At 38.3% G+C, this 23,945-nt stretch overlaps 1 protein-coding gene across 6 annotated transcripts in view; it reads left to right on the top strand.

Annotated features, from left to right (window-relative positions):
• The window catches only part of ITGB8 (integrin subunit beta 8), a 60,528-nt gene that overhangs the window by 33,431 nt on the left and 3,152 nt on the right, over positions 1-23,945 (top strand). The window contains exons 9-15 of one of the 6 annotated variants that reach the window (XR_013181444.1): positions 417-551; positions 3,415-3,820; positions 4,900-5,125; positions 6,680-6,783; positions 7,866-8,029; positions 15,269-15,501; positions 15,633-15,742. Coding sequence is in view for 3 of the 6 variants with exons in the window: in XM_054643602.2 (XP_054499577.2) it covers positions 417-551; positions 3,415-3,820; positions 4,900-5,125; positions 6,680-6,783; positions 7,866-8,029; positions 15,269-15,394; positions 15,633-15,719 (1,248 nt within the window). In the remaining 3 variants the exon portion in view is untranslated. Of the gene's footprint in view, positions 1-416; positions 552-3,414; positions 3,821-4,899; positions 5,126-6,679; positions 6,784-7,865; positions 8,030-8,122; positions 13,739-15,268; positions 15,502-15,632; positions 15,743-23,945 lie in introns of those variants that run through there. The other 5 variants (XM_054643602.2, XR_013181446.1, XM_077175802.1 and 2 more) reach the window with 5 other exon arrangements.

Consider the following 23,945-nt stretch of genomic DNA (forward strand, 5'->3'; position numbering starts at 1 on the left):
TTAGAAAACTTTTCTGCTGGATAACAGTGGTTGTATGTATGTTTACTGTTGTATTTTAGGTTTGTGGCTAAAAGTCAGTGTAGACTCAAACAATGAGCAGTTTTTGTTGCACATGGTTGTTGGAATAGATTTTCAAATTGTGAAAAATGCAGTCTCAAAACCATGTTAGCAAAGCTGAAAACATTTTTATCTGGAAAACCTAATCCTCTTTATCAGAATTACTAGTTCACTGGTTATGTATATTTGGAATGTAATTGGGTCTCTACATAGGAAACAAAGCTTTAATTCATTCCTTTATTCACACAGACAAGCATTCTTCATTTTTATTCAGACATAGGAGCCATACTTGGTGTTAGTCACTAATGTACATTATATTTTGAGATGCAGTGCAATTAAAACTTGTTTTCTGGTTACAGAAACTAATCTCTGAAGTGAAAATTCAAGTGGATAACCAGATCCAAGGTCTACATTTCAATATCACTGCGATCTGTCCTGATGGAAGTAAAAAAACTGGCATGGAAGGATGTAAAAATGTTGGATATAATAAAGAAGTATGTTGATAGTTCTCATTCTTCAAGGAACTGGAATACTTATTTTTCTGTTTGGTTGGGTTTCAATGGTGTGAAATCTTCTAGGGATTTACTTAAACTGAAAATGGATTTATGTGATTAATGATCACAGGCTCTCTATTATTCTCTGGGTTTATTTTTCCTGAATCTTATTTTAATTCTCACTAATCCCGTGGAACTAAGGCTCAAAGCTTTTCCTGAAAGCTAACGTCCATTAAAACTTTCCTTCTTTGTCCTCCACTGGGCACAACCACCACATCCATTGTGATGAAATCTGTACGTAAAGAGGTTGAAAGATAATCACTCAGTGGAAAAAAATCACTGGAATTTGTGTTCCCTGGGACTCGATGTCACCTTTCTCTCTTCGTGCTTTAGTAGTCTTCCTGCACAATCAGGGTTGTGGATAATTAGTTTATTTTATAAACCAAATTAATAAAATAATTTATTCCCATTTGAATTGGTGGCACCTACTGAATGAAACAGAGCATCATGCACCATGAAAATGCAGGGGAAGATGTCTGGCTGAGGTAAAGAACATGGTTTTCTTCCCAGAAAAACTTCTCTGTGCCTTGATATATTTATTTAATTGCTTGGACTACTGGAGTAATTCTTTTCGCTTGCCAGGAAGAAGTCTGTGTTTCTAGAGAGCAGGGTCAAGGAGTTCTTTCCTGCTTGACATGTACATATGTCTCAGCTAGTGTGAGAAATAGCTTGTGTCTGTGTGTAGAAATAGGTAAACACATTAAATGTGTGAATTGTAATGTAAATTTGAATGTATTTTATGTTCTTCTGAATTTTGTCTGCATGCTGCTGATTGTAGCTTCCGCAGTTTACAGGAGATTTGCTGTTTTTATTCTTAAAGCATCTTTTCCCCACTGTTGGTCCCTGGGCATGTCATAAGAAACAGGACTGGAATTTGTTCTGTTTAATGAAAAGAAAAATATTTATATCTGTTTCTTTTTAATAAAAGCCAAGCCAGTTGATTGTAAAAGATTGCATGTGGTCCTAAACCTCTATGGCTGTTGAAAATGAGCCATCCTTAAGAGATTAATTTATTTTAACTGTAAATCCTTCTTTCAGTATTTGTTTACAGACAAAATGCTTTTCCTTAATTCTCACATTCCTTTCATTGTCTAATCCTTCTTCCTTCCTTTTCTTACCAAAACACAAAGTGGATTAAATTCTGGAAGAATCCTGTGGCCTCTTCAGGGTGCAAAACTAACTTTGGCTATTAGCAAGTGTCATGGTGTTGTAATTATTTAGTCACCACAGGCTCAGTCTATCTGCTGCTGTGTTCAGAGTCAAATTTCACGACTCATATGCACAACATGATTTTCCCTTCCCTCCCATTTCCCTGCTATTCTTCCAGTACTGTTTTGTACATGAAGATGATGTTTTCTGGCAGGGCTCTGTGTTGAATAAAAGCACATTCCTTAGCTGCAGCCTGTCCTCCCCACATGATATGCACCTCCTGTATGAATCAATTTCTCTATAGCCACACTTTTGCCCTGCAACCCAAGGGAAGAAATCTCAATGCATGGAGAGTGTGGGCTGCTGAGGGGTTATGTGTGTAGTGGCACATTTGAGAAACGAGAAGAAGAAAAGCAAAGGGTGAGACAAAGCCTGTGTGCCCCCTCAATATGACATGAAGTGCATGTTTCTGCACAGCATTCTTCTCCTGTTGTCCGTGTAGGCAGCCGCAGCCCCACTTGCCACAAAGCCACCATTGTCCCCAAGGGCTGGGTTGTTCTCGTGTGGGGGCGCAGCGGGAGGGAGAGACAGTGATGAGAGATGAATGGCCTCAGTATTTGCGGGCAGTTTCAGCCTCATATGTAATCAGTTTCTGGGGGTTTCTCCTTTTTTATTTGGAAATCTTTATTTTTTGATAGTAAGGATTAAAGGTACTTGCTTCTCTTGTGTTCCTCTCTCACTTTTTCCTCTTGGTTACATTTTCTTTGTGAGGAGATGAGAAAGAGTTGCTTTGCATCAGGAAGCTGAAAAAATTCAAAACGTTAGAGGGAATACTCTGTCAGAAGTGTATGGACAAAAAAAACCCAAAAAATAATTTTAAAATACAAGATTGATATCTAGTGTGTCAGACATGTCAGAGCTGTCAAAAACTTTTAGGGGTGATTGATGGAAACTCTATGGGAATCACCTAACTGCAAAAAGGATCCTTAGTCCTGTGCTAGAACTGCAAAAAGCCATGGGAGCTGCTGCTGTAGTGGGCACTGCTGGGATGAGAACTTGTAAAATGATGGTGATGGCCATGACATGGCCTGGAGCTAGGCACTGGGTCCATGGAATTGAGAAAAGTGACTGCTAACATGTGAGCTGTTTCTGTGTTTCAGTAGGGGTAGCCAGGGCCATCCAAAAATCTATGTGGTTTATGTGTGCATGACCAATTCTGCAGCAGGACGTTCATTATAGATTCTTTTTGTGAAGAGTATCTCTGTTTCTGTTTGTATATTGTCTTGCTCAATCTAGTCCCAATTCTTACCTAAATATTCCTGTGATATGACAGAATATACATGTTAAATAATAGCAGGAGGATGGTGATAATATTTCTATTTCCATTAATTTGTATTACACTTGTCTTTTGCAACTATGCTTTCTTAACTTGAAAAGTGGACTTCCTCTATTGTTATGATTTTACCTGTATTTGTGATGACTATCATTACTAATATATAATGTTTAAAAAGTGACTACTGTGTATTTTGCTATTATCAGCTAGTGCACATTCATACACAATATAAGATTCTGCTTTATTTATGTGTTAAAAATTTTAAGCAAGTGTAAGCAAGAAAATAATAATATTGTTCAATCCATCTTTATTTCTTCTTAGGTACTTTTCAATGTCTCAGTCACAATGAAAGGATGTCATACAAGTGGAGGAAGAAAATATGTCATACTTAAGCCTATTGGTTTCAATGAAACTGCCATTGTCAATGTGCAGCAAAGCTGTGCCTGCCAGTATGGAGACAGCACAGGGCACAAAGGAGTGTGGGCTGATGAAACTTCTCCTGACAGCAAACTGTCCCCGTGCAGTGACAGTGACTGTAGCTCTAACAGAGACACACTTCCCTCAGAGAAGTGCAGGCAACACCAGGACCAACCCATCTGCAGTGGTCAAGGAAATTGCATAGATGGGAAATGTTTCTGCTACAAAAACAAGCTAGGCAAGGTGTATGGCAAGTACTGTGAAATGGATGATTTTTCCTGCCCGTATCACCAGGGAAACTTATGTTCTGGTAAGTTGCAGTGTTTCTGTCTGTATTTTCTTGGTTTGTTTTGTTTTCTGAGGCTACTTTACATGATGCATCTGAAAACAATGATATAAGGCTGTCAAGAACTAGAATTGTTTGTGCAGAATTAGTGTGGGAAATGTCCTGAACATCCTGTTAGGAATACACACTCCTGGACTCTCTTCACCACAGGCATACTGTCTTCTAAATTTCACCACCATTTTCTAGGGGATACATTGATTTTTTTTTTCCAAAGTTTAGCTATTTTAATATTTAAATCTCAAAATTCTTAATAAGTAATGATACCGATTTCTCAAACAAAAAATAACATTATTCCAGGAAGCTAGTTGATACATTTCAGTATAATGGAAATATGCGATACTGAGAGATTAGGAAGGGATCATAGCTTCCAGGTGAGGTTCTGATTTTCTACCACCCTAAATCAGTCCTGTGAGACATACAGTGGCACTTGATTTCAAATACTGGTATAAACATGAACACTGTAGGGAATGCCTGCTTCAGAAAGGAGACTCTAAGTGAAACAGAGTTGTTAGAAATTTTCATTCTTTTTGTTGTCCACTATATGGTAGGGAAGAGGAAAAAAGAGAAAAAAAGGAAATGGAAATTGAAATGGAAATGGAAGTGGAAAATGAAAAGGAAGGAAAGAACCTGGCCTGTGCACATGAACTTTATACTCTTCCACTGAATCTTGCTGTTTATTTGAATGGAATGTTTTCTTGCTAACGAGAAGTTTGTTTAGTTTGCCGGAAGGCTATTTTCCTGGTCATTGTGTAATTCCTAATCTCCACTGTTTTGATCCAAAGCAAAAGAGCAGAATTTTAGTAAAAGGTTATAGGGTAACATCATAGTAGCAACTTATGCTCAACTTAACAATGAACAGCAGCCTTCAATATTGATCATGCCAGTAACTTCAGTCCAAGATGTTAACTTAAAAACAAATTAGAAAGTCCAGGTCTAAATTTGCTCCATTCAAGGTAAAGCACAAGCAATACAAATGTATCCATCTAAAATTTGTTTTCTGTGTTTTCATGGAAACATATGACTCCAGACTCTCTGTGTTGTAGGTAATGGTGAATGTGAAGGTGGTAAATGCAAATGCTTTGCTGGCTGGGAAGGTGATCGATGTGAGTGCTCATCACAATCAGCAAAGCACTGCCTGAATTCAAAGGGCCAAATTTGCAGTGGAAGAGGAAAATGTGTATGTGGAAAGTGTGAGTGCACAGACCCAAGAAGCTTTGGCCGTTTCTGTGAATATTGCCCTACTTGTAACAAAGCCTGTGAAGAAAACTGGTATGTTTCTTGCGCTAGACTTGACTTTTTCACTCCCTAGTATTGAAACATGAAAATATGTTTCTGCTTCTATTTCTTAGTTATTTGGATTGTAGGAAATTGGTACGATTTACACCAATATACGATTGATACTTCTCTGTGTAGTTGGATTCACACTGGTAATTAAGAGAATTGCATGTCAGCATCTATTTTAACCATTCTTCATTTGAGATTTCCTGGGTAGGAAATAAAACTATAAGTTTGTATTTTTAAAAATGGAAAATAGATCCTACTTTTGAATGCCACCAAGTCAAACAATCTTCTTCACATTTGTTTTTGCACACTCCTTGTGCTTCTCAGCAGAAAGCAGTGTGGAGCTGGACCAGTACTTGTGGATTGTCACTGCCATTGATCAGCAGACCAGAGCTGGTCTTACCCAAAGAACAACACTCTTCATTGTTCAGTTTCAAAGCACTTAATCTTTGCCATGCTGGTCTTAAAGCATGTCATTTTTCATTACTCATGTACAGGAAGGGACAGTGTGGAGGTCAAAACTGAGCAAGCCCAGGAGGGGACAAGCTAGACCAGGCTCTCAGTGGTGCCCTCTGTGGTCCTGGCACAGAGAGCAAATGAAGCCCTTTCCTTGGGCACAGCTCTTCTGTGCCCTCTCATCACACATGTGATGTTGTGCATCTCACTGTGGTGCAGAGGGTGAAAGATCAGCCTTTCATTGGAAAGGTCATTGTGCTCTAAACAGAATCATTGTTTATCTCATCTGGTGAAAATGCTGGAGAACCAAGCTTGGCCACATCTGGAAATGTTGCTGCTAAGATTTCACTAGATAAAATGCAGTTAACCTTTCTGGTTTTTACTTGTTCAAAGTCACTGTGAAATGTGTGCCTTTAATAAATTCAGAAGATGGCATATCTTAATTAAAAATTCAGTTAGGGCTTTTTTGGGGATCTCTTGTGACATCTGTCTCCTTCAGGGCTATACAGTGAAGACAGTAAGAGTGAGAGCATTGCCTCCTTGTTGTGCTCTCTCTCTAAACTGCCCAGCAGTGCAGACTTACTTGGCTTTGTCTTAACATAGCACCTAAAAATTATTGGCAAAGCTGTATTTCCTCTGCTTACCTCTACCTTTCAATTCCAGCGTGCATCTGAATGAGATTGATAGGTAAGGAAAGACTAGAAAGTGGAGGCTGAAAGCTGAAGAAAGCTGGACCTTAGCTACACCCTTGCATCACAAAAGGCAGAGCAAGGATTGGGCAGAGGTGGCTCAAAGCCAAAGATATGTTTTAGTTTGCAACTTCTGACTAGTTGGTTCTGAGAAGCATCAGAGGGATAAAATGCTGAGAGAGGCATCACATTTCAGAAAAAAATAAATAAATGTCGCAATGTTTTTGCTAACAGGAAAGCATTATGTGCAAGCAATATGTCAGCCTGTTGATACAATCTCTTAAAGGAGAATGCAGAGAAAGACATAGGTTTTCAATTATAATTTACAGGAATTATTATTAAATTTGAAAAAAGTATTAAATATGAAATTATTAAAATTTCAATTATTATTTTACAGGAACTGTGTTCAGTGCTATCATTCTAATAATGCATCTCAAGTCATACTTGACCAGTGCACAACCTCATGCACTTACCTACTGCATTATATTGATAATACTTCAGGTAAGTGGCATTTTCTAGTTAATTTAATAAGAGATTAAAATCTTCTGCGATTAGTAATTGAATTTGTCAGTGTTAGAATGTCTTTCAGAAGTATATCACATTATTGCAATAACAAAGAAAGAAAGCAGGAAAAAGAGAAAAATTATTCATAGCTTTAGGGAAAGTAAAAGATAAATAATAACAGGAAATAAGATTGTCAAGCATTGCTAAGTTCAGTTTTCCCAGGTCCTCGAGAAGTCATGTCTAATAATGATGAATCCTGCCTGAGCAATGCTTAAAGAAATATTTATAAAAATTTGTTATGGCATCTGTATGTTTTATTACATTGACCATGCTTATAGTATTTGACATTACCAGAAACAGGAAAGAAAGAAGTAGAATGCTTACCTCAAGTTCAGTAATGTTTAAAAGTTCCTTTCAAGTATAAAAAACTGCAGTTATGAGGTCTGTGGAAGAACAAAATATTTTAAAATAAAATCTCACCAAGTTCAATCACTCCATGCAGCAATTAAAATGCAGGTAAATGGTTACTTTTTGTTATACCTTAACATATATATAAATCTTTTTATATTACAGTTCATCAATGTGAAAACTTATTGTGAATACTTTTTTCACAACTTTAGTATTAAGGAAAGCTTACGGTATTAGTCTACCAGTGACGAGAGCACTGGACAAGGATTCAATAAAACACATTTTCTTTCAAATTTTACCCGTGATCTTCACTGTTGTCTTGTGAAGATTAAATTCTCTCAGCCCCAAACATCTCTAATATTTCATCCTCTCTACTTCAGCTATAAACTCACTGGTCTACAGAGAATTTATGGTGGGCAATACAATGAAGCCTAAATTCTGTTTCTACCATGGATCTTGATCTGAATTGCCTTTCTTGATATGCCCAACTTTAAAAGCTTGCATATGACAACTTTGCCTCTTAATTTCACTTAATTTATTTTCCCTTAATTTCTATCAGGCTTGTATTACATTTGTGCAGCATTACTTAGCAGTGGTGGATATGCCTGTGTTAGAGGGATGTGCCTTTTCCATACATTAGGCTTTACCCTTGTGTTTTCCTTTCATTGCAGATTGTTTCTCTGGACAAAACTACTTTAGAGTCTTTTCCATAATCTTTATAGTTACCTTTCTGATCGGGTTGCTTGTTGTCCTTATCATCAGGCAGATAATTCTGCAGGGGAGTAGCAATAAAGTTAAATCTTCATCTGATTACAGAGTATCTACGGCAAAGAAGGTAATTGATTTCAGAGCCATCATCTTCAGTAATCTTTTTCTTGCATATAAAAGTTAGCTAATTGCTGATAAAAATTGTATCTTCTCCTTCAAGGATAAGATGTTTTTGCCTACAGTTTGTACAAGAACAGTAACATACAGACGTGACAAACCAGAGGAAATAAATATCGACATCAGCAAGTTGCAATTAAACGAAACTTTCAAGTGTGAATTCTGAAGACTGCAAATGTCTATTTCCATCATGCTCGACTTTTAAGAAATTACCTTTTGTACTCTGTGGGAGTCTTGACTGTTGCCATATGGTTTTGTGTTGTGCATTTTGTTGAATACTGTAACAAAGTGACATGTGAACATATTCACATTACGTGATTATGTTTGGAACTATAGCTGCTGTATTTTTTTAAATTTTTTTGAAAGAGAAATGTGCGTTACTACTGTTCAGAAACATTAGTGTTGATGTAGCACTTTAGCATATTCTAATTTATTTAGTTATGGCCTAGAATGTAGATACAAACTGGTCTGACAAAGCACTGATCTCACTCTACATGTAGCTAGTACTGATGTGCTCTGTGGGAATGGACAAAAGCTGTGACTAGAGTATTAACATTGCTGTATATTATAGCAATAGATGAAACTATTAAAATGCTCTTTAATAGAGTAAATGGTACTTTTATAGTTGTCTCAGTTGACAGATTCCACTAATTTGTCTGCTTATTCCTCTTATCTTTTCCTCATAAAAATGATGGGATTGAGTGTTTAGTTCCTGGTATAGGTGTATGTTGTGTGTGTATACATACATATATGCATGCACACACAGATAAATTATATATTTATAGAGTTTTTTGTATGGATGATGTCATTTAAGGATAATTTATATCTGATTAAGAGAAATTTTAAGCTTTTTTACTTGTTTAAATATAATGCCCCAATTTTATACAAAACTTAAGGTGTTTGGAAGCTGAGTGGCTACAGAAAATAACTTCCTTTACCCAACAGCATAGTCTACATGATGATCACTGCCAGCAGACTACGCCTTTAGAGTCAACAGCATCAAATCCATTGCAAATAGATAAATTACACCAGAGCTGTGTTTGGTTTGCTAGCTACATGTCAGTGTTTTGCCAAATAAGGACTTGGATCTTTTTATATGATGTCAGGCATAAGTCTGATTTTACATGTGCTCTTTTTCTTTATGTAAATTAGTTGATGAGATTAGGTTTTCTAAGATTTTTGTAACTACTTCAGTTTTTTGCGCATTGAGAAGTATGTCCAGTGTCTGATGGAGAAGAGAACCTGCAAACTAGAAGAAAGTGAGGAAAATAAGAGTCTTTTTCTCAAAACACATTAATTGACTTCATAAATATGGATTAGATTCTGCCTTCAGAAATGTGAAAAACTCTTCCAAACATGGTGGGACCAATTAAGCTTATCTGAGAGCAGAATGGGAGCTAAAAAGTCAAGCAGAAGCATATTTTTTTTTACCCCTGAAACCAGCTAGAGTGGTAGAACACATGTTATTGTTATATGCTTGTTGGAAGTGTCAGTCTGATTTACTAACTCTATGCTGCTGAAACCCTATGAAAATCTGATCAACCTCTAATGCACTAAAACCTTGCTGGCAAAAAGAAAAATCATCTCAGAAGACAGTGTATAATTTCACTAACATTTATTACTAATACTAAATACCGTCACTATTTGTCATAGAAAAGAGTTACAGAAACAAAGCAGGACTTCCTTATGTGCAGTCTTTAGAAATTACTTGTATTTCCTATTCTGTATTTCTTCTGTAAACTCCCACTGAAACCTGAGCACTGTGAGGATTGAAAGGAAGGCAGGGTGTAGAAAAATGATGAGTATTTTATGAGTGTTAAGTTTCTTGGGTAATAGATCAAGTGGGATTGAGAAAAATAATACACAGACAATGGGCCTTTCATTAGTCATAAAAGCTTAGGGATTTTTTTTAAATGTGTAAATTGGACTATTAAATGTTTTTAAAGCAGTCTCCAAAGTCGGTCCTGAGCTTTCTACCACACGGGTAAAATTATCTCATTTAACAAAAAGAGTGTTTCTTTACACTGACCCTGTCTTTAGTGTTAGCTTAATTGTAGAACCTTAGTTATAGATTAATTCTGTAGTCTAAGAATTACACCTTAAACTCTCATTTTCTTTTAAAGTGTATAGGACCATTCTCCTCCTGTATAAATTAAAAGATTTCAAACAACTGGTTTTGGTGAGATAAAGATAAAAGATTGATAAAGGTTGACCTGCTGTTACCCTTGTCAGAATTCATGGCAATTTGTGAGTGAGGAACAATCTCTGGTTGCTATTTAACTTAATTTTTAAAAATGCTTAGTGGAATATATCTAAGTATATAAAAAAGAGGTTAATTAAGTTCTTTAAACAGTGTGATAAACCCTTTAAAAGAAAGAGTCCTCAGAATCTATTTTCACCCCATAATGGCCTTTAAAGCATGTACTAAACAATTTATTGAACTGATAAATATATTTTTTTTCATTAGAAATTACTTTTCACTGTTAGAGGGAGTTCAGTTTTGTGGGTAAGGGATAATGGAAGTGGGTTCTTGGTGGAAGAAAGACTTGAGCAGTAATACCCATCTTCCAGACATATCACATCACACTGCTACTGCTTTTCTTCTGTAGCACCTGGCATTGGACTGCTGCCTGTGAAGGGGCATGGCCAGTATTTCCTTATCAGACACCTGCCTGAATGTTTAAAATGCTCTGATCAAAAAGAGCAGGCTCACAGGACAAATTGCACTGTAAGCTGCTTGCTGTCCTGAGATTAAAAAAATGTATATAAATAAAACAAAATAAATATAAACAAAAAAAAAAGAAAAAAAAAAAGAAAAAAAGCTTTCTTGCATCTCCCTCATGGTTTTTCTGTATTGTGGAAGAGGCTGGTGAAAGAGAATAAGCTGCTGCTAATGTGACAGGTCAAGGCTTTTAGAAGGCCCATGGGGAGCTTATACAGAGCAGGATTCTTGGGAGGAGGCTTTGTTTCTAGGGATGGAATCTATCCATGAGAAACTCTGGCTTTGCTTGGTACTTGTTTCCCTCTGCCTTTGACCATGTTTTTCAGAAGAGCTGCTGCAGGAGATGAATAGCTCAACAAAAGCCTCACTATTTAGGGAGCTGTGTTCCCTCAGCACATGACCTTAAATGAGAAAGCAGCCTTTAATTCACAAGGAATTTCTTCAGTGATTGCAGGAGGACTGTGCTTCCTATAGTGCTTAATATGGGAGATATTAAAGACAAATTAGTTCATATTAGTTTTCAATGTACTGTGCGTCAAAGATGTTCATAAAAATAGGGAAAAAAATAACTAACCTCAGAATAGAGTGTTCCAAAGTTCTCAAATAACACTTTTTATACTGGGCTTCTTCAAAAAAATTTAGAAAGAAGTCAAATAATTCTACTGCATGCTTATATCCAAAAATATACCAGCAGATACTGCTGCATCTCATCATTAGTTTGGGGAATTGTTTTTAGATTTGGTCCCACAAATGAAGAATGTGCATGACTTTTCACAGCATATTTGTTACTGTTAAAATCCATATGTATACTTTTCAAATTCTAGCCTCATTTTTTAACCTTTGACCTGTTATTTGCCTGACACTTCAGAAATTGCATGTTTATGTAATTAAAAAGTATGTATTTTACTTCAGATTTTTTTGAGTACCATAAAATGAAAAAATGCTATGAAATAGTTCTTTCCAAGAATCATGACTACACTAATAAGATTGCTGCAGAAGTGTGTGGGAAAATAGCTGTTTCATCCAGAAAACGTGCACATGGTATGCAAGGAATTTTCATTGTGCCCAGCTGAAATTCCCTTACATTTGCAAGGTTAAAAATGAACCTTAAAAAGGAAGGATGTTCGTATGGGCATAGTTTACATTTTAGCTATTATTTACAACTGGATTTATTTTTTCCTCTCTATGATGTCATGAAAACCTGCTATGTAAAGCATTCTTCTGACTGCAATGGAAAAATATTATTTTCCCAGTATGATCATATATAATATTTATTTCCTGCTTAGTGTGCATGTTTTGCAAACCATGGGAGTGAATGTGTGAAACAGCTTCAAGCAACTCTCTGTCCTAAACTAGGCATAGAGTCTGGTGATGCCCAGGGCAGAAACATGCAAGGGCATGGCTGCCTGTGTGGAGACTTCAAGAGGGACAGTGCTGGGGCTCCCCACAGCATCCCTGCAGAAATGGTGCTCTGAGATCTCACTTTGCCTTTTGTCAGGGAAGGAAGCCTCTTCACAGTGGGCTGGCTTGGCAGTGGTGGTGCCCTAGGTTCACATCGCAGGCACTTGGCCCCAGACTGGGGCTGCATTGTGTGCAGTCTGAACCCTAAGACTGCAGGCTTTTTGCATCTTTACTCATCAAAAATGCCTGCACACAACCCAGCAAGGGACAGCCTGTACACGTGGATGCTGCAGACCTCCATTAAAGCTCCTGGGGAGCGTTTGGGCACCTGCCCGCTGACTTCCCACCAGCCCCTGGATCTCCACCAGCCAGCCTTAAGGAATGTGAGCAGTGGCTGTAAAGGGCACTTCTCACAGAGGCATTTGTGCTGAGTCAGTGCTGGGTGACTCCTACTCTGTCCCAACTGGACTGCGAGTGACGCCTGGTGACAATGTCCTGGCTACCATTTTGCAACAGAGGGGAAAGCAGAAATGAAGCAATACCTAAGAAAAACACTAATTTTTAGTTCTGATCTCGAGACTGCTCTGATGCACAGGTATCTGTTGGCTCTTACAGAGGACTGAAATTCTTGGAGAGGGGGGAAAAAGGTTAAAGTTAACCAACGGGAATGAATCTTTATAGCATGCCAGATCAGTGGGGTTTCACTGAGAGCAAGGCAGCTCAGAATGGTTGGCATGTCTGGGGGGGGGTTGGGGGGGAAGAAAAAACCTTATATTTCTAGATTCTTAAGCTTTCTGCTGGTCTGAATTTCATGTTCTCTTTGTTTCCTTTTCTGAACATGCTTAAAAAAAAGATACCTATTGAAAAAAATTAAAGTATGTGACATTTGTTAAAATCATTACTTCTGTCCAAATTCTAACATTTCATCCTGATACCTATGTTGTATTTGGGCTGTTTCAGTTATATTTTGAAGGGAGATGCTGAAAAATGAGTCTTTTGCAGATGCATTAGTGTTGGATGAATTCACTGTGCTGACATCTTCACTCTTACCTACTACTGCTTCAAAAATAATGCTACTTTAAAGTGTCTTACTTAGCAATTGTGTGACAGCGATTAATAATACTACAGTTTTAAACTTTCTATTTAACATATACTACCTTTTGTAAAAAATAAATATAGAGAAATAAATAATGTGTGTCTAGATTTTATGCCTAGAGAATGTTAGTAAGGGAAGAGGTTTTAAATTTGATAACTTTTTACTGCTCATTTTACATTTTGAATGATACTTTTAAATCACTACTTTTGTTCATCTGGAAATATATTGAATATTTTATTATTTAAAATAGTATACTTTTATAGCTGTTTTATTAATTTCAGTTGACTACTAACTTTTATTGTAATATTTATTAATGAGTTACACTGTAGCATATTGAGATGTTTATTTTTCTATCAGAGCTGTAACAAGTATGACATAGCATTATTTTAATGCAACATCATTGTACTTGCTCTCTAAAAATAAAATCAATATTTAATCCATATGGATTTTTCATATTTTTGATATTAAATATATCTGTGACAAGAAAGAGATGTTCACCTGCTTTTAAAAGTATAAAGCACATTTACTGAAGTGTACCGATATCTGCAAAGGGAAGATATGATTGTGGTTATTTTAAAATTGAACAATACCATGTCCAAGGAGATAAAATACAAAGAATACTTTTTTTATCATATGTAGGCAAATGAGTAGATGCACGTTCAGGATGAATTTTGAGAAGATGGGAAGGAGCAAAAAACTATTTATCAGTTTGGAGGTGCAGCTGCCCACCACCAAGGGTTTACCTTGCCCAACCCATCTAAATCTGAAAGCACCAGGAGGTGCTAGTATTTTGTAGAAGACAAGAAGATACTTGCTGTGTAAATACAATCTCTAGATTGAGACATGGTTGTGATAGCCTCTCTTTTCCCTTGCTCTGTTGGGTGGTAGAGGAGCTAGATTTCTGGAAATGGGTAAATCTCTGCAGATGCCTCATCTATGCCACTCACTGCACACTTGGGTCACTTCATGGGTGCTGGTAAAAACATGTCAGTGGTGGGGAAGGTTCTGTCATTCTCTCCTTGTGCAGAATCAGTCACAGCATTTGCCTTGCACAGCGGCATGAAATTGTTCTTGAAAAGGATTTAGATATGCCTTGAATAAGGGCATTTAAAATTTGCCACGATGCCTCAGTAAGAGATATCTGTGGCACTAAAACACTTGCCAGACATCACTAATAAAACTGCCCATCCATGCTGCTAACATGATCCAGTTTTTGCTTTAGGAGTGAGAGGGAATCAAGTGACAACTGATGTGTTCTCAATCATGTAGCTTAGTGTCCAATAAAAGAGAAACACTAAGAAAAAGTCAAAACTGTAAGAAAAAAAAAATTATCACAGGGAAAATCTGTAAATCTTTTTTGCTTCTTTTATCAAAGCAAGGAACATCATCTTAATATATGCATGGTGAGACTATATCTGAGAAATTTCCTTTCACAGATGCCGTAATCAACCTTTACTGACACCCAGAGCAAGCAGGAGCAGCGAGTCCTATAAACAGAAATACATATTTTCCTTGAAAGCTCTTTATTGGGAAAACATTCATGTTATCATTACTCAGAATAAACATAAACCTAGATCTGAATTTCAGATGTAGAATTCAAGTGTATAACTTGAGCCAGAGCTGTAGGCCTCCATTTTGCTATTTGGGAGTAGCTTGAAGCTGAGGTTTTGTCAACACTTAAGTCTCCCATAGCCAGTGATCCTGGCACCAAGCAGTGTTGGCATATCCTGTATGTTATGAAATGATGGTAAGTGCTCTGTATAAAATCTTTCTTCCTCTCTTCTTTCCTATGTTCTGTAATCCAGTAACTAATTCATACCTATATACCTTTAAATATCCAGGTCATGACAGGGTTTGTGACACTGGCATTGTATTTAGCCAGTTTTTACCCACATATACACCGTTGTCAGCAAGAGTACAACAGGACCTAAATGTGTCTCTAACCTAACGCAAGTGCTATTTTCTTGCAGATGCCATTGCCAAGGAAAAGGCTTGCTGCCCAGACTCTCCAAAGAGAAAAGAAACCTAAATTGCAGCCTCTAAAGCTGGAGGAGGAAAGAGATCCTGATTACAGCCACTTTTTTGACACCAGTCATGTAGGTGTATTCTATTACAGAATTTCTCTGCCTGCATGATTCCTTTTGTGGTAGCTACAGAATTGATCCAATATTCAGAGAAAATGGCATTAGGAGAGATGGTTTGAGTGAGTATCTGAATATGCCTGATGACAATCAAAAGATGATGATTAGAATTAAGAATAAAAACTTTGTTAACAGACTGATTTTGACTAGTAAGGAGTTAATCTGACAAGTGGGTGATTTCTTTTGCTTTCAGGTTCTGCAACAAAGACAAGAACCTTGGAAATGCATTCCTGCTACCCTGGGTTTAAAAGCAAGCAGTTTAATGTATCGTATAAAGTAAATAAAAATCTAGTTTTACAGTAACTCAAGTGGTCTGAAGCTGTGATTAGAACACAAGTGCTGTCGGTTCTTCTGGCTGCTCATATTCTGCTTGGGAGTCTTGGAGTGGTCCAAGTTGTATTGGACTGTACAGAATTCATATAAAGTGGGCTACCAGTCTGATTTATTTGTACTCAAGAGGCCCCAACATTATCATCTGGTTCCTCATTCCAGGGACTGTGGTGGATGGCAGAAAGCAGAATTTTCCTTATTTTTTTGTAAACCATTCTATCTCCTCAGCACAGAGCATAGCATGGTCTCTGATATTTTCTTGGCCTTGAACTTCATGATTCATGAAGGACAGTTACTGTTTAATAAAGATGATGTGTATGCAAGCAGATAAAACTATATTATTAGCCACAAAAGCATAATAATGCCAAGTTATGTCACATAGGCTTATTCAAATCAGTACTTGTGATGTATTTCTTTCAGTTCTGCAGCTTGCCAAGTCCCCCTTTTGGGGCTCTAAGCCTCATCCTAAGCCTCTTGTTTATGTCTGAGCAATCTGGAGAGTCCAGGACCTGTCTCTGAGTGGTGTTCCTCTGCTCTCAAAGTTACTCACAGGAGAAGCTACTCACAAACCCCTTTCTGAGTTTTTGGGCTTTGACCATAGCCTTACCACAAGCATTCTGAAAGCATCACTGAGGCTGTAAGGTGTGTGGCCTGCTGAGGAGACTGGGGACACGACACTGGATGGGTTTTTCATAAAATTTTCGGACACACTTTTGCTTTACTCTGCTCTAGACAAAGCAGGAATTTCAAAGACTTACACAACTTAATCATGGTGTTCTTTAGATTGTCCTTGTCTTCAGGAGTGTTTATGGTTGGCTTCTTTCCTTGAATCATTTTGCAGCTGCACCCAGGTTCTTGTGGGGAAAAAAACCACAACAGCTAAAATAAATGCTTCCTGTCTTTTCCAGCTTCTTTTCTCCTCTTCTTGTGTATCTCTCTACATCTAAATGGAGCTCTACCTGTGTCTTCTTTGAAAATTGCAGACCCAGGGTCAGAGGACTTCATCAGGAAACAGCTGATGAGGAAAGCTTTTACTTTTGGGCAGAAAAGAACAAGTTAAAGTCTGTGGTGCTAAGCTAAAGAGAGAGCATCTCTCAACTTGGTCAGGGGCAGTACCATTCCCCTGCTCCTTTCCAGAGTTAAGAAGCTGGGGCTATTTCTTGCTGTACTAGCCAGCCCACAGATACCCACAGGAATTCTCCTGCTGTAAGCTTTAAATCACATCTTCTGCAAGGTGTTTGCACCATACAAAGCCCAGAGACATATTTCTCCTCTAATATCCCCATTCTGATAACAAATTTTTTTCATTTGAAAGTACTTCTTTCTGTATAACTTTGTGTGTGTGTGTTTATGTATGTTTATGTGTGTGTCTGTCTGCATATTCCATCCAAATTAGCTTTTCCTCAGCATCAAGAAGTCCATCTCTGGTTGCTAACCAGCCTGTCAGTCTATATGCAGGCACAGTCTCACTCACCTTTTTTGTATATGCTTAAAATGGGATTCCTCCCCTAATTTCATATGCATAGCAGGATCTTCCTTTTAAAATTCCTGTTTCTGTTAATGGCTAGCTGCTATCGTGTGGAAACTGTGACTTGAAGTATTCCCTGCTGTCTTTATTTCTTCTTTTTGCTTTTATCCTTTTTGGCTGCTGCCTAGCACATTAAACCTAAAACCTAGAAGACAGACACAGCACCTGACCCTGGGATTTTTGGTTCACAAATAGGTCCTAATCAGGATGTCAAAAATAATAAATTAATGATTCTTTAGCCAGTTTTTATCTCACGCCTTTGAAAGCAGAATTTTTTTCCTCATGCCTTTGATTTTTTTAAAAAAGAAAGAATCATTTGGCCCAAAGAAAGAAAAGATAATGTGTCAGATCATTTTGCAAATCCAAAAAGTGTCATTCTCAGAAGGAAGATTTATTATTTTGTGACAGACTAGAAGTGTTTCATGCAGTCTAAAATGAAAACCAAGTAGATTAATTTCCAGACCCAAAACCAAACAAACTCTGGTTTCAACAGTTTTGTCCAAGGTTCACTTCTGTGAAATTGCTGGGCCCTTGTGGTTCAGTTGAAGACTCTGTTAGAAGTGAACATGCTGAGCAGCTTTAAATATCAAATCCATAAGATCACCTTTGATATCAGATATGCAGCAGTTTAGGAATGTTAATGTAATATGTTATATTCTTTCTTTTAAAAAAACACCATCTTTCACAGAACTTGTTTGGTGATCCAAAACATAAAAGGCTTTATTTATTGTCTTAGATGATGTTCCCTCTTGGATCACCAAGAATTTCTGCTAGCAAATATTGTGGAATATTCTTACGTTTTCTATTTTTCCCCTTTTTATCCACCAAAAAAAAAAGGTAGTTTGGACTTAAACTATCTGAAAATAATGTAATGCATAATTTACTGTTATTTCCTGTGCTAACCAAGAACTTTGCTTGTCTAATTAGCTGACTTTTTGTCAAGTGTGGTATTGTACTTAATTACTTTGTTTTTCCCTTTTTTCATTTTTTTTTATTTATGTGGAGAAGGAAAATTAACAAATTTCTGTCACTTGAAATATCTCAAATTAAACTGTATTACCCAGTCTAAATGCTATTATTTAAGTGATTTGATACATTTGGTGCCCTTATTCCTATGGAATTCAAGTGTTTTTACCTTGCCAAATTTTACTCCCTCACTTGGTCAGTGCTTGGTTCCTCCTTCTTCCTTAGGTCAATGCAAGTGCTTGCCAGCAAAGTCTGCAATTGTCCTTTGAACTAATGAAATAAGGGATTTGCTATTCTTCAGCAAGCTTTGGCAAAGAGGACAGTATTGTAAGTTTTATATGATTACAGCACCTGGGCTATTGAAGTTTTATTGGATATAAAATGTGTAGTCAATTTATACACAGCTGCCCTGAAGTCAGCAGTATAACATACCTGAAATTTTGCTAATTCTAAGGGTTATGATGTGAGGGACTTTTCTGAAGAACTCTCTTTTGTTTGAGTATTTTTGAGATCCCCCTTGGAATGATATTTTAGATACTTTATTTCCCCCAGGTGCCTCCCTAGAGGTCATCGAAATAAGATTAATTTACAGTATTCACAAGGAAGAGGAATGATGCTCTGCCCTCCTTACCTTAGCGATATGGAAGTGCCAAGTGCTCCCACAGCACCAGAACTGTGTTCCAACAAGAGTCCTTACTTTTTATATCAGTACTCACTTTTATATCAGTACATGAGCATAGCCAGGTTTTTTCAAACCTGGAGTCCCTCTAGCATGGTGTATCTGTCTCCAGCAGTGGAGGCAAGCTGCCATGGGAAGCATAAGCACACTCCAACTGTGTATTACTTTCATGAGGTCCCCTAGCCTCAAGTAATTTTTCAGCCTTTCCTACATATAATTCCTTTGGTAAATCAGTAACCTTCACTTTCAGGTATGTGCCATTGAGCTTACTTAAAAAAAAAAAAATTAAAAGAAAAAAGAGTCAGCCACCAAGTCTGGAACTGCTGCATGAAGAAGAGCTTCCTCTGGTTTTGAATGCAGCATTTGGAATGCAGGAACTATGCCCCCAAGCAAATAGAGGGGACATTGAACCCCAGCAGCTCTTCTCTGGAAAACTTGTCATGTGTTGCCAGGTCACCTTTCCCAGACTGTGAAGTCCAAACAGACAGAGTCATTTATACCAAAGCCTGTCCTTATCCTTGATCATCTTTGCAGCACTTTTCAGATCCTCTCCTATCACTGACATTCTCATCTCCTTCTTTATGGATGAAGGAGTAGAGTTGTTTTCAAAATTCAGAATGTACACAACCCACCTCTTTACCAGGGACATACTGATGTTTCTTCCTTTTCATTTTATAATGCTTTCTAACATTTTCATGTCTTTCTCCTTAACAGAGGTGTTATACTGAATTATAGCATACTTTCCTGTTTAGCTCTGAAACCATGGAATGAAAGAAAGATGATTCCTCACATCTCTCTTGCATACAAGTGCTAGAAGTTCAGCTCCCTTTTGGCTCAAGAAGGATCTCTGTCTCTCTCCCCCCCTCTCTCTTTTTGTCTCTCATTCATAATTCTGTTTTTTCAGTGCATAGCATCATTCCTCATGAAGCAGAAATCTTGCCAGATACCCCCTCCAGTATTACAGCTCTGCCTTTCTACTTCTGTCTTCAGTTCTGCACAGGCTGTAGTAAAGGCTTCACAGAAAGTTCTTACTAAAGTCCTGGTCTCCAGATTTTTTTTTCCATGAAAATCATGAAAATCTTTTCCTCCAGAATTTCCTACCTTCTCTCTTCTATACATGATTGATGGTTACCTAAATTCTACCCACTGCAACCCACTACCTCTAAGGTTAGCCAGCCTTGCACTTTGTAGGCAAATTGTTTGTTTGCCTATATGTCTGAACCATGTGCTTTATCAGAGCGTTTTGCTCCTCTTCCCTTCCTGCTGGACATCCTAGTTCCAGAAGGGCATTTGCATTAAGAGAGAGCACATACAATCCAGTTAAGAGAAACCTATTACTGGAGTCATACTTCCTTTCACTTGTCAGTATGACATTCCTGATCTCACATGCCAGCCTACTTCTGCCAGCAGAAGTAAACAGGTTTTCTTAAGACAAAATATTCATCAACTGCAGTGTGTCCTCAATGAATGTCTCCATTAGCCCACTTCCCTCTGGGCCAGCTATCTGACTCTGACATCCATACATACCTATGCTGTTTTTTCCACAGAGGCAACACTTACGTGACTTTCCCTCTCTCCTTGCAGGAAAGGTGCTTCTAGTGTTCTTCCTTCTTTTTGCCTTTTTGGACAGCTTCAACATCTGTTCCTGAAGAAGTATCTGTTGCCAACTGCTCCTTTTTCATTAACCTCCCGTAGTGCCCTGGCTGCCAGGAGGGCCACACACGTCCTGGAATACATCAGGCACAGCATCACCAACTTGGCAAGGGAGGGGATTGTCCTGCTCTGCTCTGAGCTGGGGACACCTCACCTCGAGTCCTGTGTGCGGTTTTGGGCACCACAATCTAATAAGGGCGTGAAGCTGTTAGAGTGCCCAAAGGAGGGCCACAAAGATGATGAAGGTTCTGGAGGAGAAGCCATAAGAGGAGCAGTTGAGGTCATTTGGTCTTTTCAGCCTGGAGGACATTGAGGGGAAACCTCTTTGCAGCTACAGCTTCATGAAGGGAAGAGGGGCAGGCACTGGTCTCTTCTCTGTGGTGATCAGTGACAGGACTCGAGGAAATGTCCTGAATTTGTGTCAGGGAGGATTAGGTTGGATATCAGGAAAAGGTTCTTCACCCAGAGGGTGGTTGGGCACTGGAACGGGCTCCAGGGAAGTGGTCACAGCACCAAGGCTGTCTGATTTCAAGAAGAGTTTGGAAAATGCTCTCAAGCACATGGTGTTATTCTTAGAGTCCTGTGCAAGACACATAGAAAATGAAAAGGTTATATATGGGCCCTAAACAGTCCTGCTATAGATGATAGCATCTGAAAACCAGATCAATTGGTAAGCAAATCTCCTTGAATTATAAGCTGAATTTTTAATTAGATAAAACTATGAATTGTAAGCTGAATTCTTCATTAGATACCACTATGGCAATGGAAAGTATTGCTTCTTAGACAACAGTGAAAATGAGAGAGAAACAAGAAGGTATATGAAAAAAGTTAAAACAAGGATTATCATGTCCTCTACTGTGGTGACTGTCATCTTAAAAATTGTCTCTTGAGGGGATGGTAAATCACTATTTCAGTCCTACGTTTTGCTCAAAGACAAAAGTTTTGAACTTCGAAATTTTGGCAGAGATTCCTCCAATTTTTGGCACAGCACAGTCCCAAATGCACTCCTACATTTGTTGAATCACAAGAAGTGGAAAATTAAAAATAAGAAAAGACTACTGGGATAAATCTGAACGTAAGAGTCATCATGACTGAAATCTGTTAAGACATTTTCCAGAGTATGAATCTCTGCTTCTTTGTCCCCATTTTACTTAGCACTCGGTTTGTACCACACCTAGATATTGCATCCACTTTTGGGTCTCAGTACAAGAAAGCCATTGAGGACATTGAGCAAATGCAGCAAAGAGGTTCTGAGATGGTCAGGGTTGCAGCACTTGCGCAGTGAGAAGAGAGCAAGGGATATGGGCTTGTTCACCCTCAGTAAGAGGTGGCTCCAGGGCACCAAGGAGCAGCCTGCCAGTGCCTATGGGCAACTGTTAGGTGATCAAGACAATGGAATCTGTCTCTTCACCAAGATTTGTAGTAAGATAATGGACATAGGCTGGAACTGGAGTTTGAGACTGGGTTTTCAGAAGAATGTTCATTCTGAGAGTAATTAAGCATTCTAAGAGGTTGCTCAGAGAAGCTGTGAGGTCTCTGTTCTTCAGTGTTTTTTAAATCCAGCCGGACAATGTCTTGAGCAAACTTTTCCAACGCAGCATTGCTCTCCTTTGAACAAGAGGTTGGACTAGAGACCTCTCAAGGTCCATTCCAATCTGGATAGGTCTGTGAGTCTGTGAGATATGTGGAGCCTGGTTAGCTCCTAAGCACACATCATTGTTCCCCTCTGTGTTACCTACATTTGCTTCAAGAGGCTTGCTGTATGCAGGTGGTCATTGGTACAGCTCTCAACAGTTTCTAGGGATCTGCTAGGAAGGAAAAGCTGCAATCATCACACTCCTTTACAAAGCAGACCGATTCTCTTCATTGAAGAAATACCTATATAAATAAACTCAATTCAGTGACATTTATAGCACACATTGACTTTGAATGTGTATTCCTTATCTGTCCATGGAAGGTTTTTGCCATCTGAAGCATAGAACCATACTCTTCTCCAAGGCATATACAAATCCCTTTAGCTTCAGTGGGAATAGCATGCACATAGCTGAGGGTATGGCTTGGCCCATGATCAGTAGCCTTCTAAAAGCATTTTTTCCTACTTTTTTTTTTCTTGCAATATTCATCTTTTTCCTTTCCAAAGGTTCTGATGTCATTCCTGTTGCTGAAGTTATAGGGCTCAATTTAGTGGGAACATCTTTGAAGTTTAATTAGATTTCTTGAGAAAGACCATGGGTAATCTGAAATACAAATTCACAAGACTGCTTCAGGCTAAAGTGTCATATTAGACCAAATATTATGCAATTGTTCTGCAATTCATTCTCCCTTCCCACTCATGAGTTGAGTTTGAAAAGCTTGTGGAATATATATGACATATCAGAGAAGTGCCAAATGTTCCTTGTATAGTCCATTCTCATATTTCCTATGGAAAATGTTCCTTCTCACAGTCTTCCCTATCCCACATTAAGCTGAAGTTTGTCCATTACATCAGGGTAACATCATCCATGTCCACAAAATTTCAAGGAAAGCCTCACATGTCCACAATATCTGTTCCAATGGCAGCATCCAAGGTCAGGTACAGACTGCATCCATAGAGCTAGCAAGATGAAATATTATATAATAGACACAGCTGCCATCTATGCCCTTTTTCTAGAAATGCATAAGTGATTATGCAGAATTATCCACATATGACTATAAAAACTTGAAAGTTGAACCTTATAGCTGCTCTGAACTAGTCCTGACCTTGTCCCTCTGCTACAGTGTTTGCAGTGGGTGTGAAATTAGCAAACTTGCCTTTGGGGGCAGGGGCAGAGACCCAAGAGAGGAGGGCATGAGATTACCCGTGTGCTTTACTCAGATGGTCCCTCACAAGGCACACTGGCAAGTGTGGAGGAGTGGGGAGAGATGCTGTATCCCACTGTCTGGCATCTCAGCACTTCCCTCATGCCCAACAAGCAACTGCATCTGCTTGGCAGCGCAGAAGTTGGGCTACAGTAGAACATCTTGTTCACAACTGCAACATTTTCAGCACAGAAGATCCTGAGATGTGTTTACAAACCCTAAGTTAAAATTTACTCTCAGTAACTTACTGTCCAACCATTTCTGTCTTCAGTGGAATAGTGACAGCAAAGCTGGTGTCATCTCGTCCAGACATGACTGTCTCCAAGAGCTGACACGAAACAACACAGTCACCAAGCTCAACCTAAAACTGCTGCTCGTTTGGCCTCTTTGCAAGTACTCTGGGTAATGGGTCAATATATGATTCCTTGGGCAGAGTCTGCAAGGGCACGACTAAGAGGTGACCAATGGCACGCATCTTTGTCAGCAGGTCATGGTGATAACAAACCACATTG

The sequence above is a fragment of the Agelaius phoeniceus genome, chromosome 1 (genome assembly GCF_051311805.1).
Source record: "Agelaius phoeniceus isolate bAgePho1 chromosome 1, bAgePho1.hap1, whole genome shotgun sequence".
In the NCBI taxonomy this organism is placed as follows: domain Eukaryota; kingdom Metazoa; phylum Chordata; class Aves; order Passeriformes; family Icteridae; genus Agelaius; species Agelaius phoeniceus.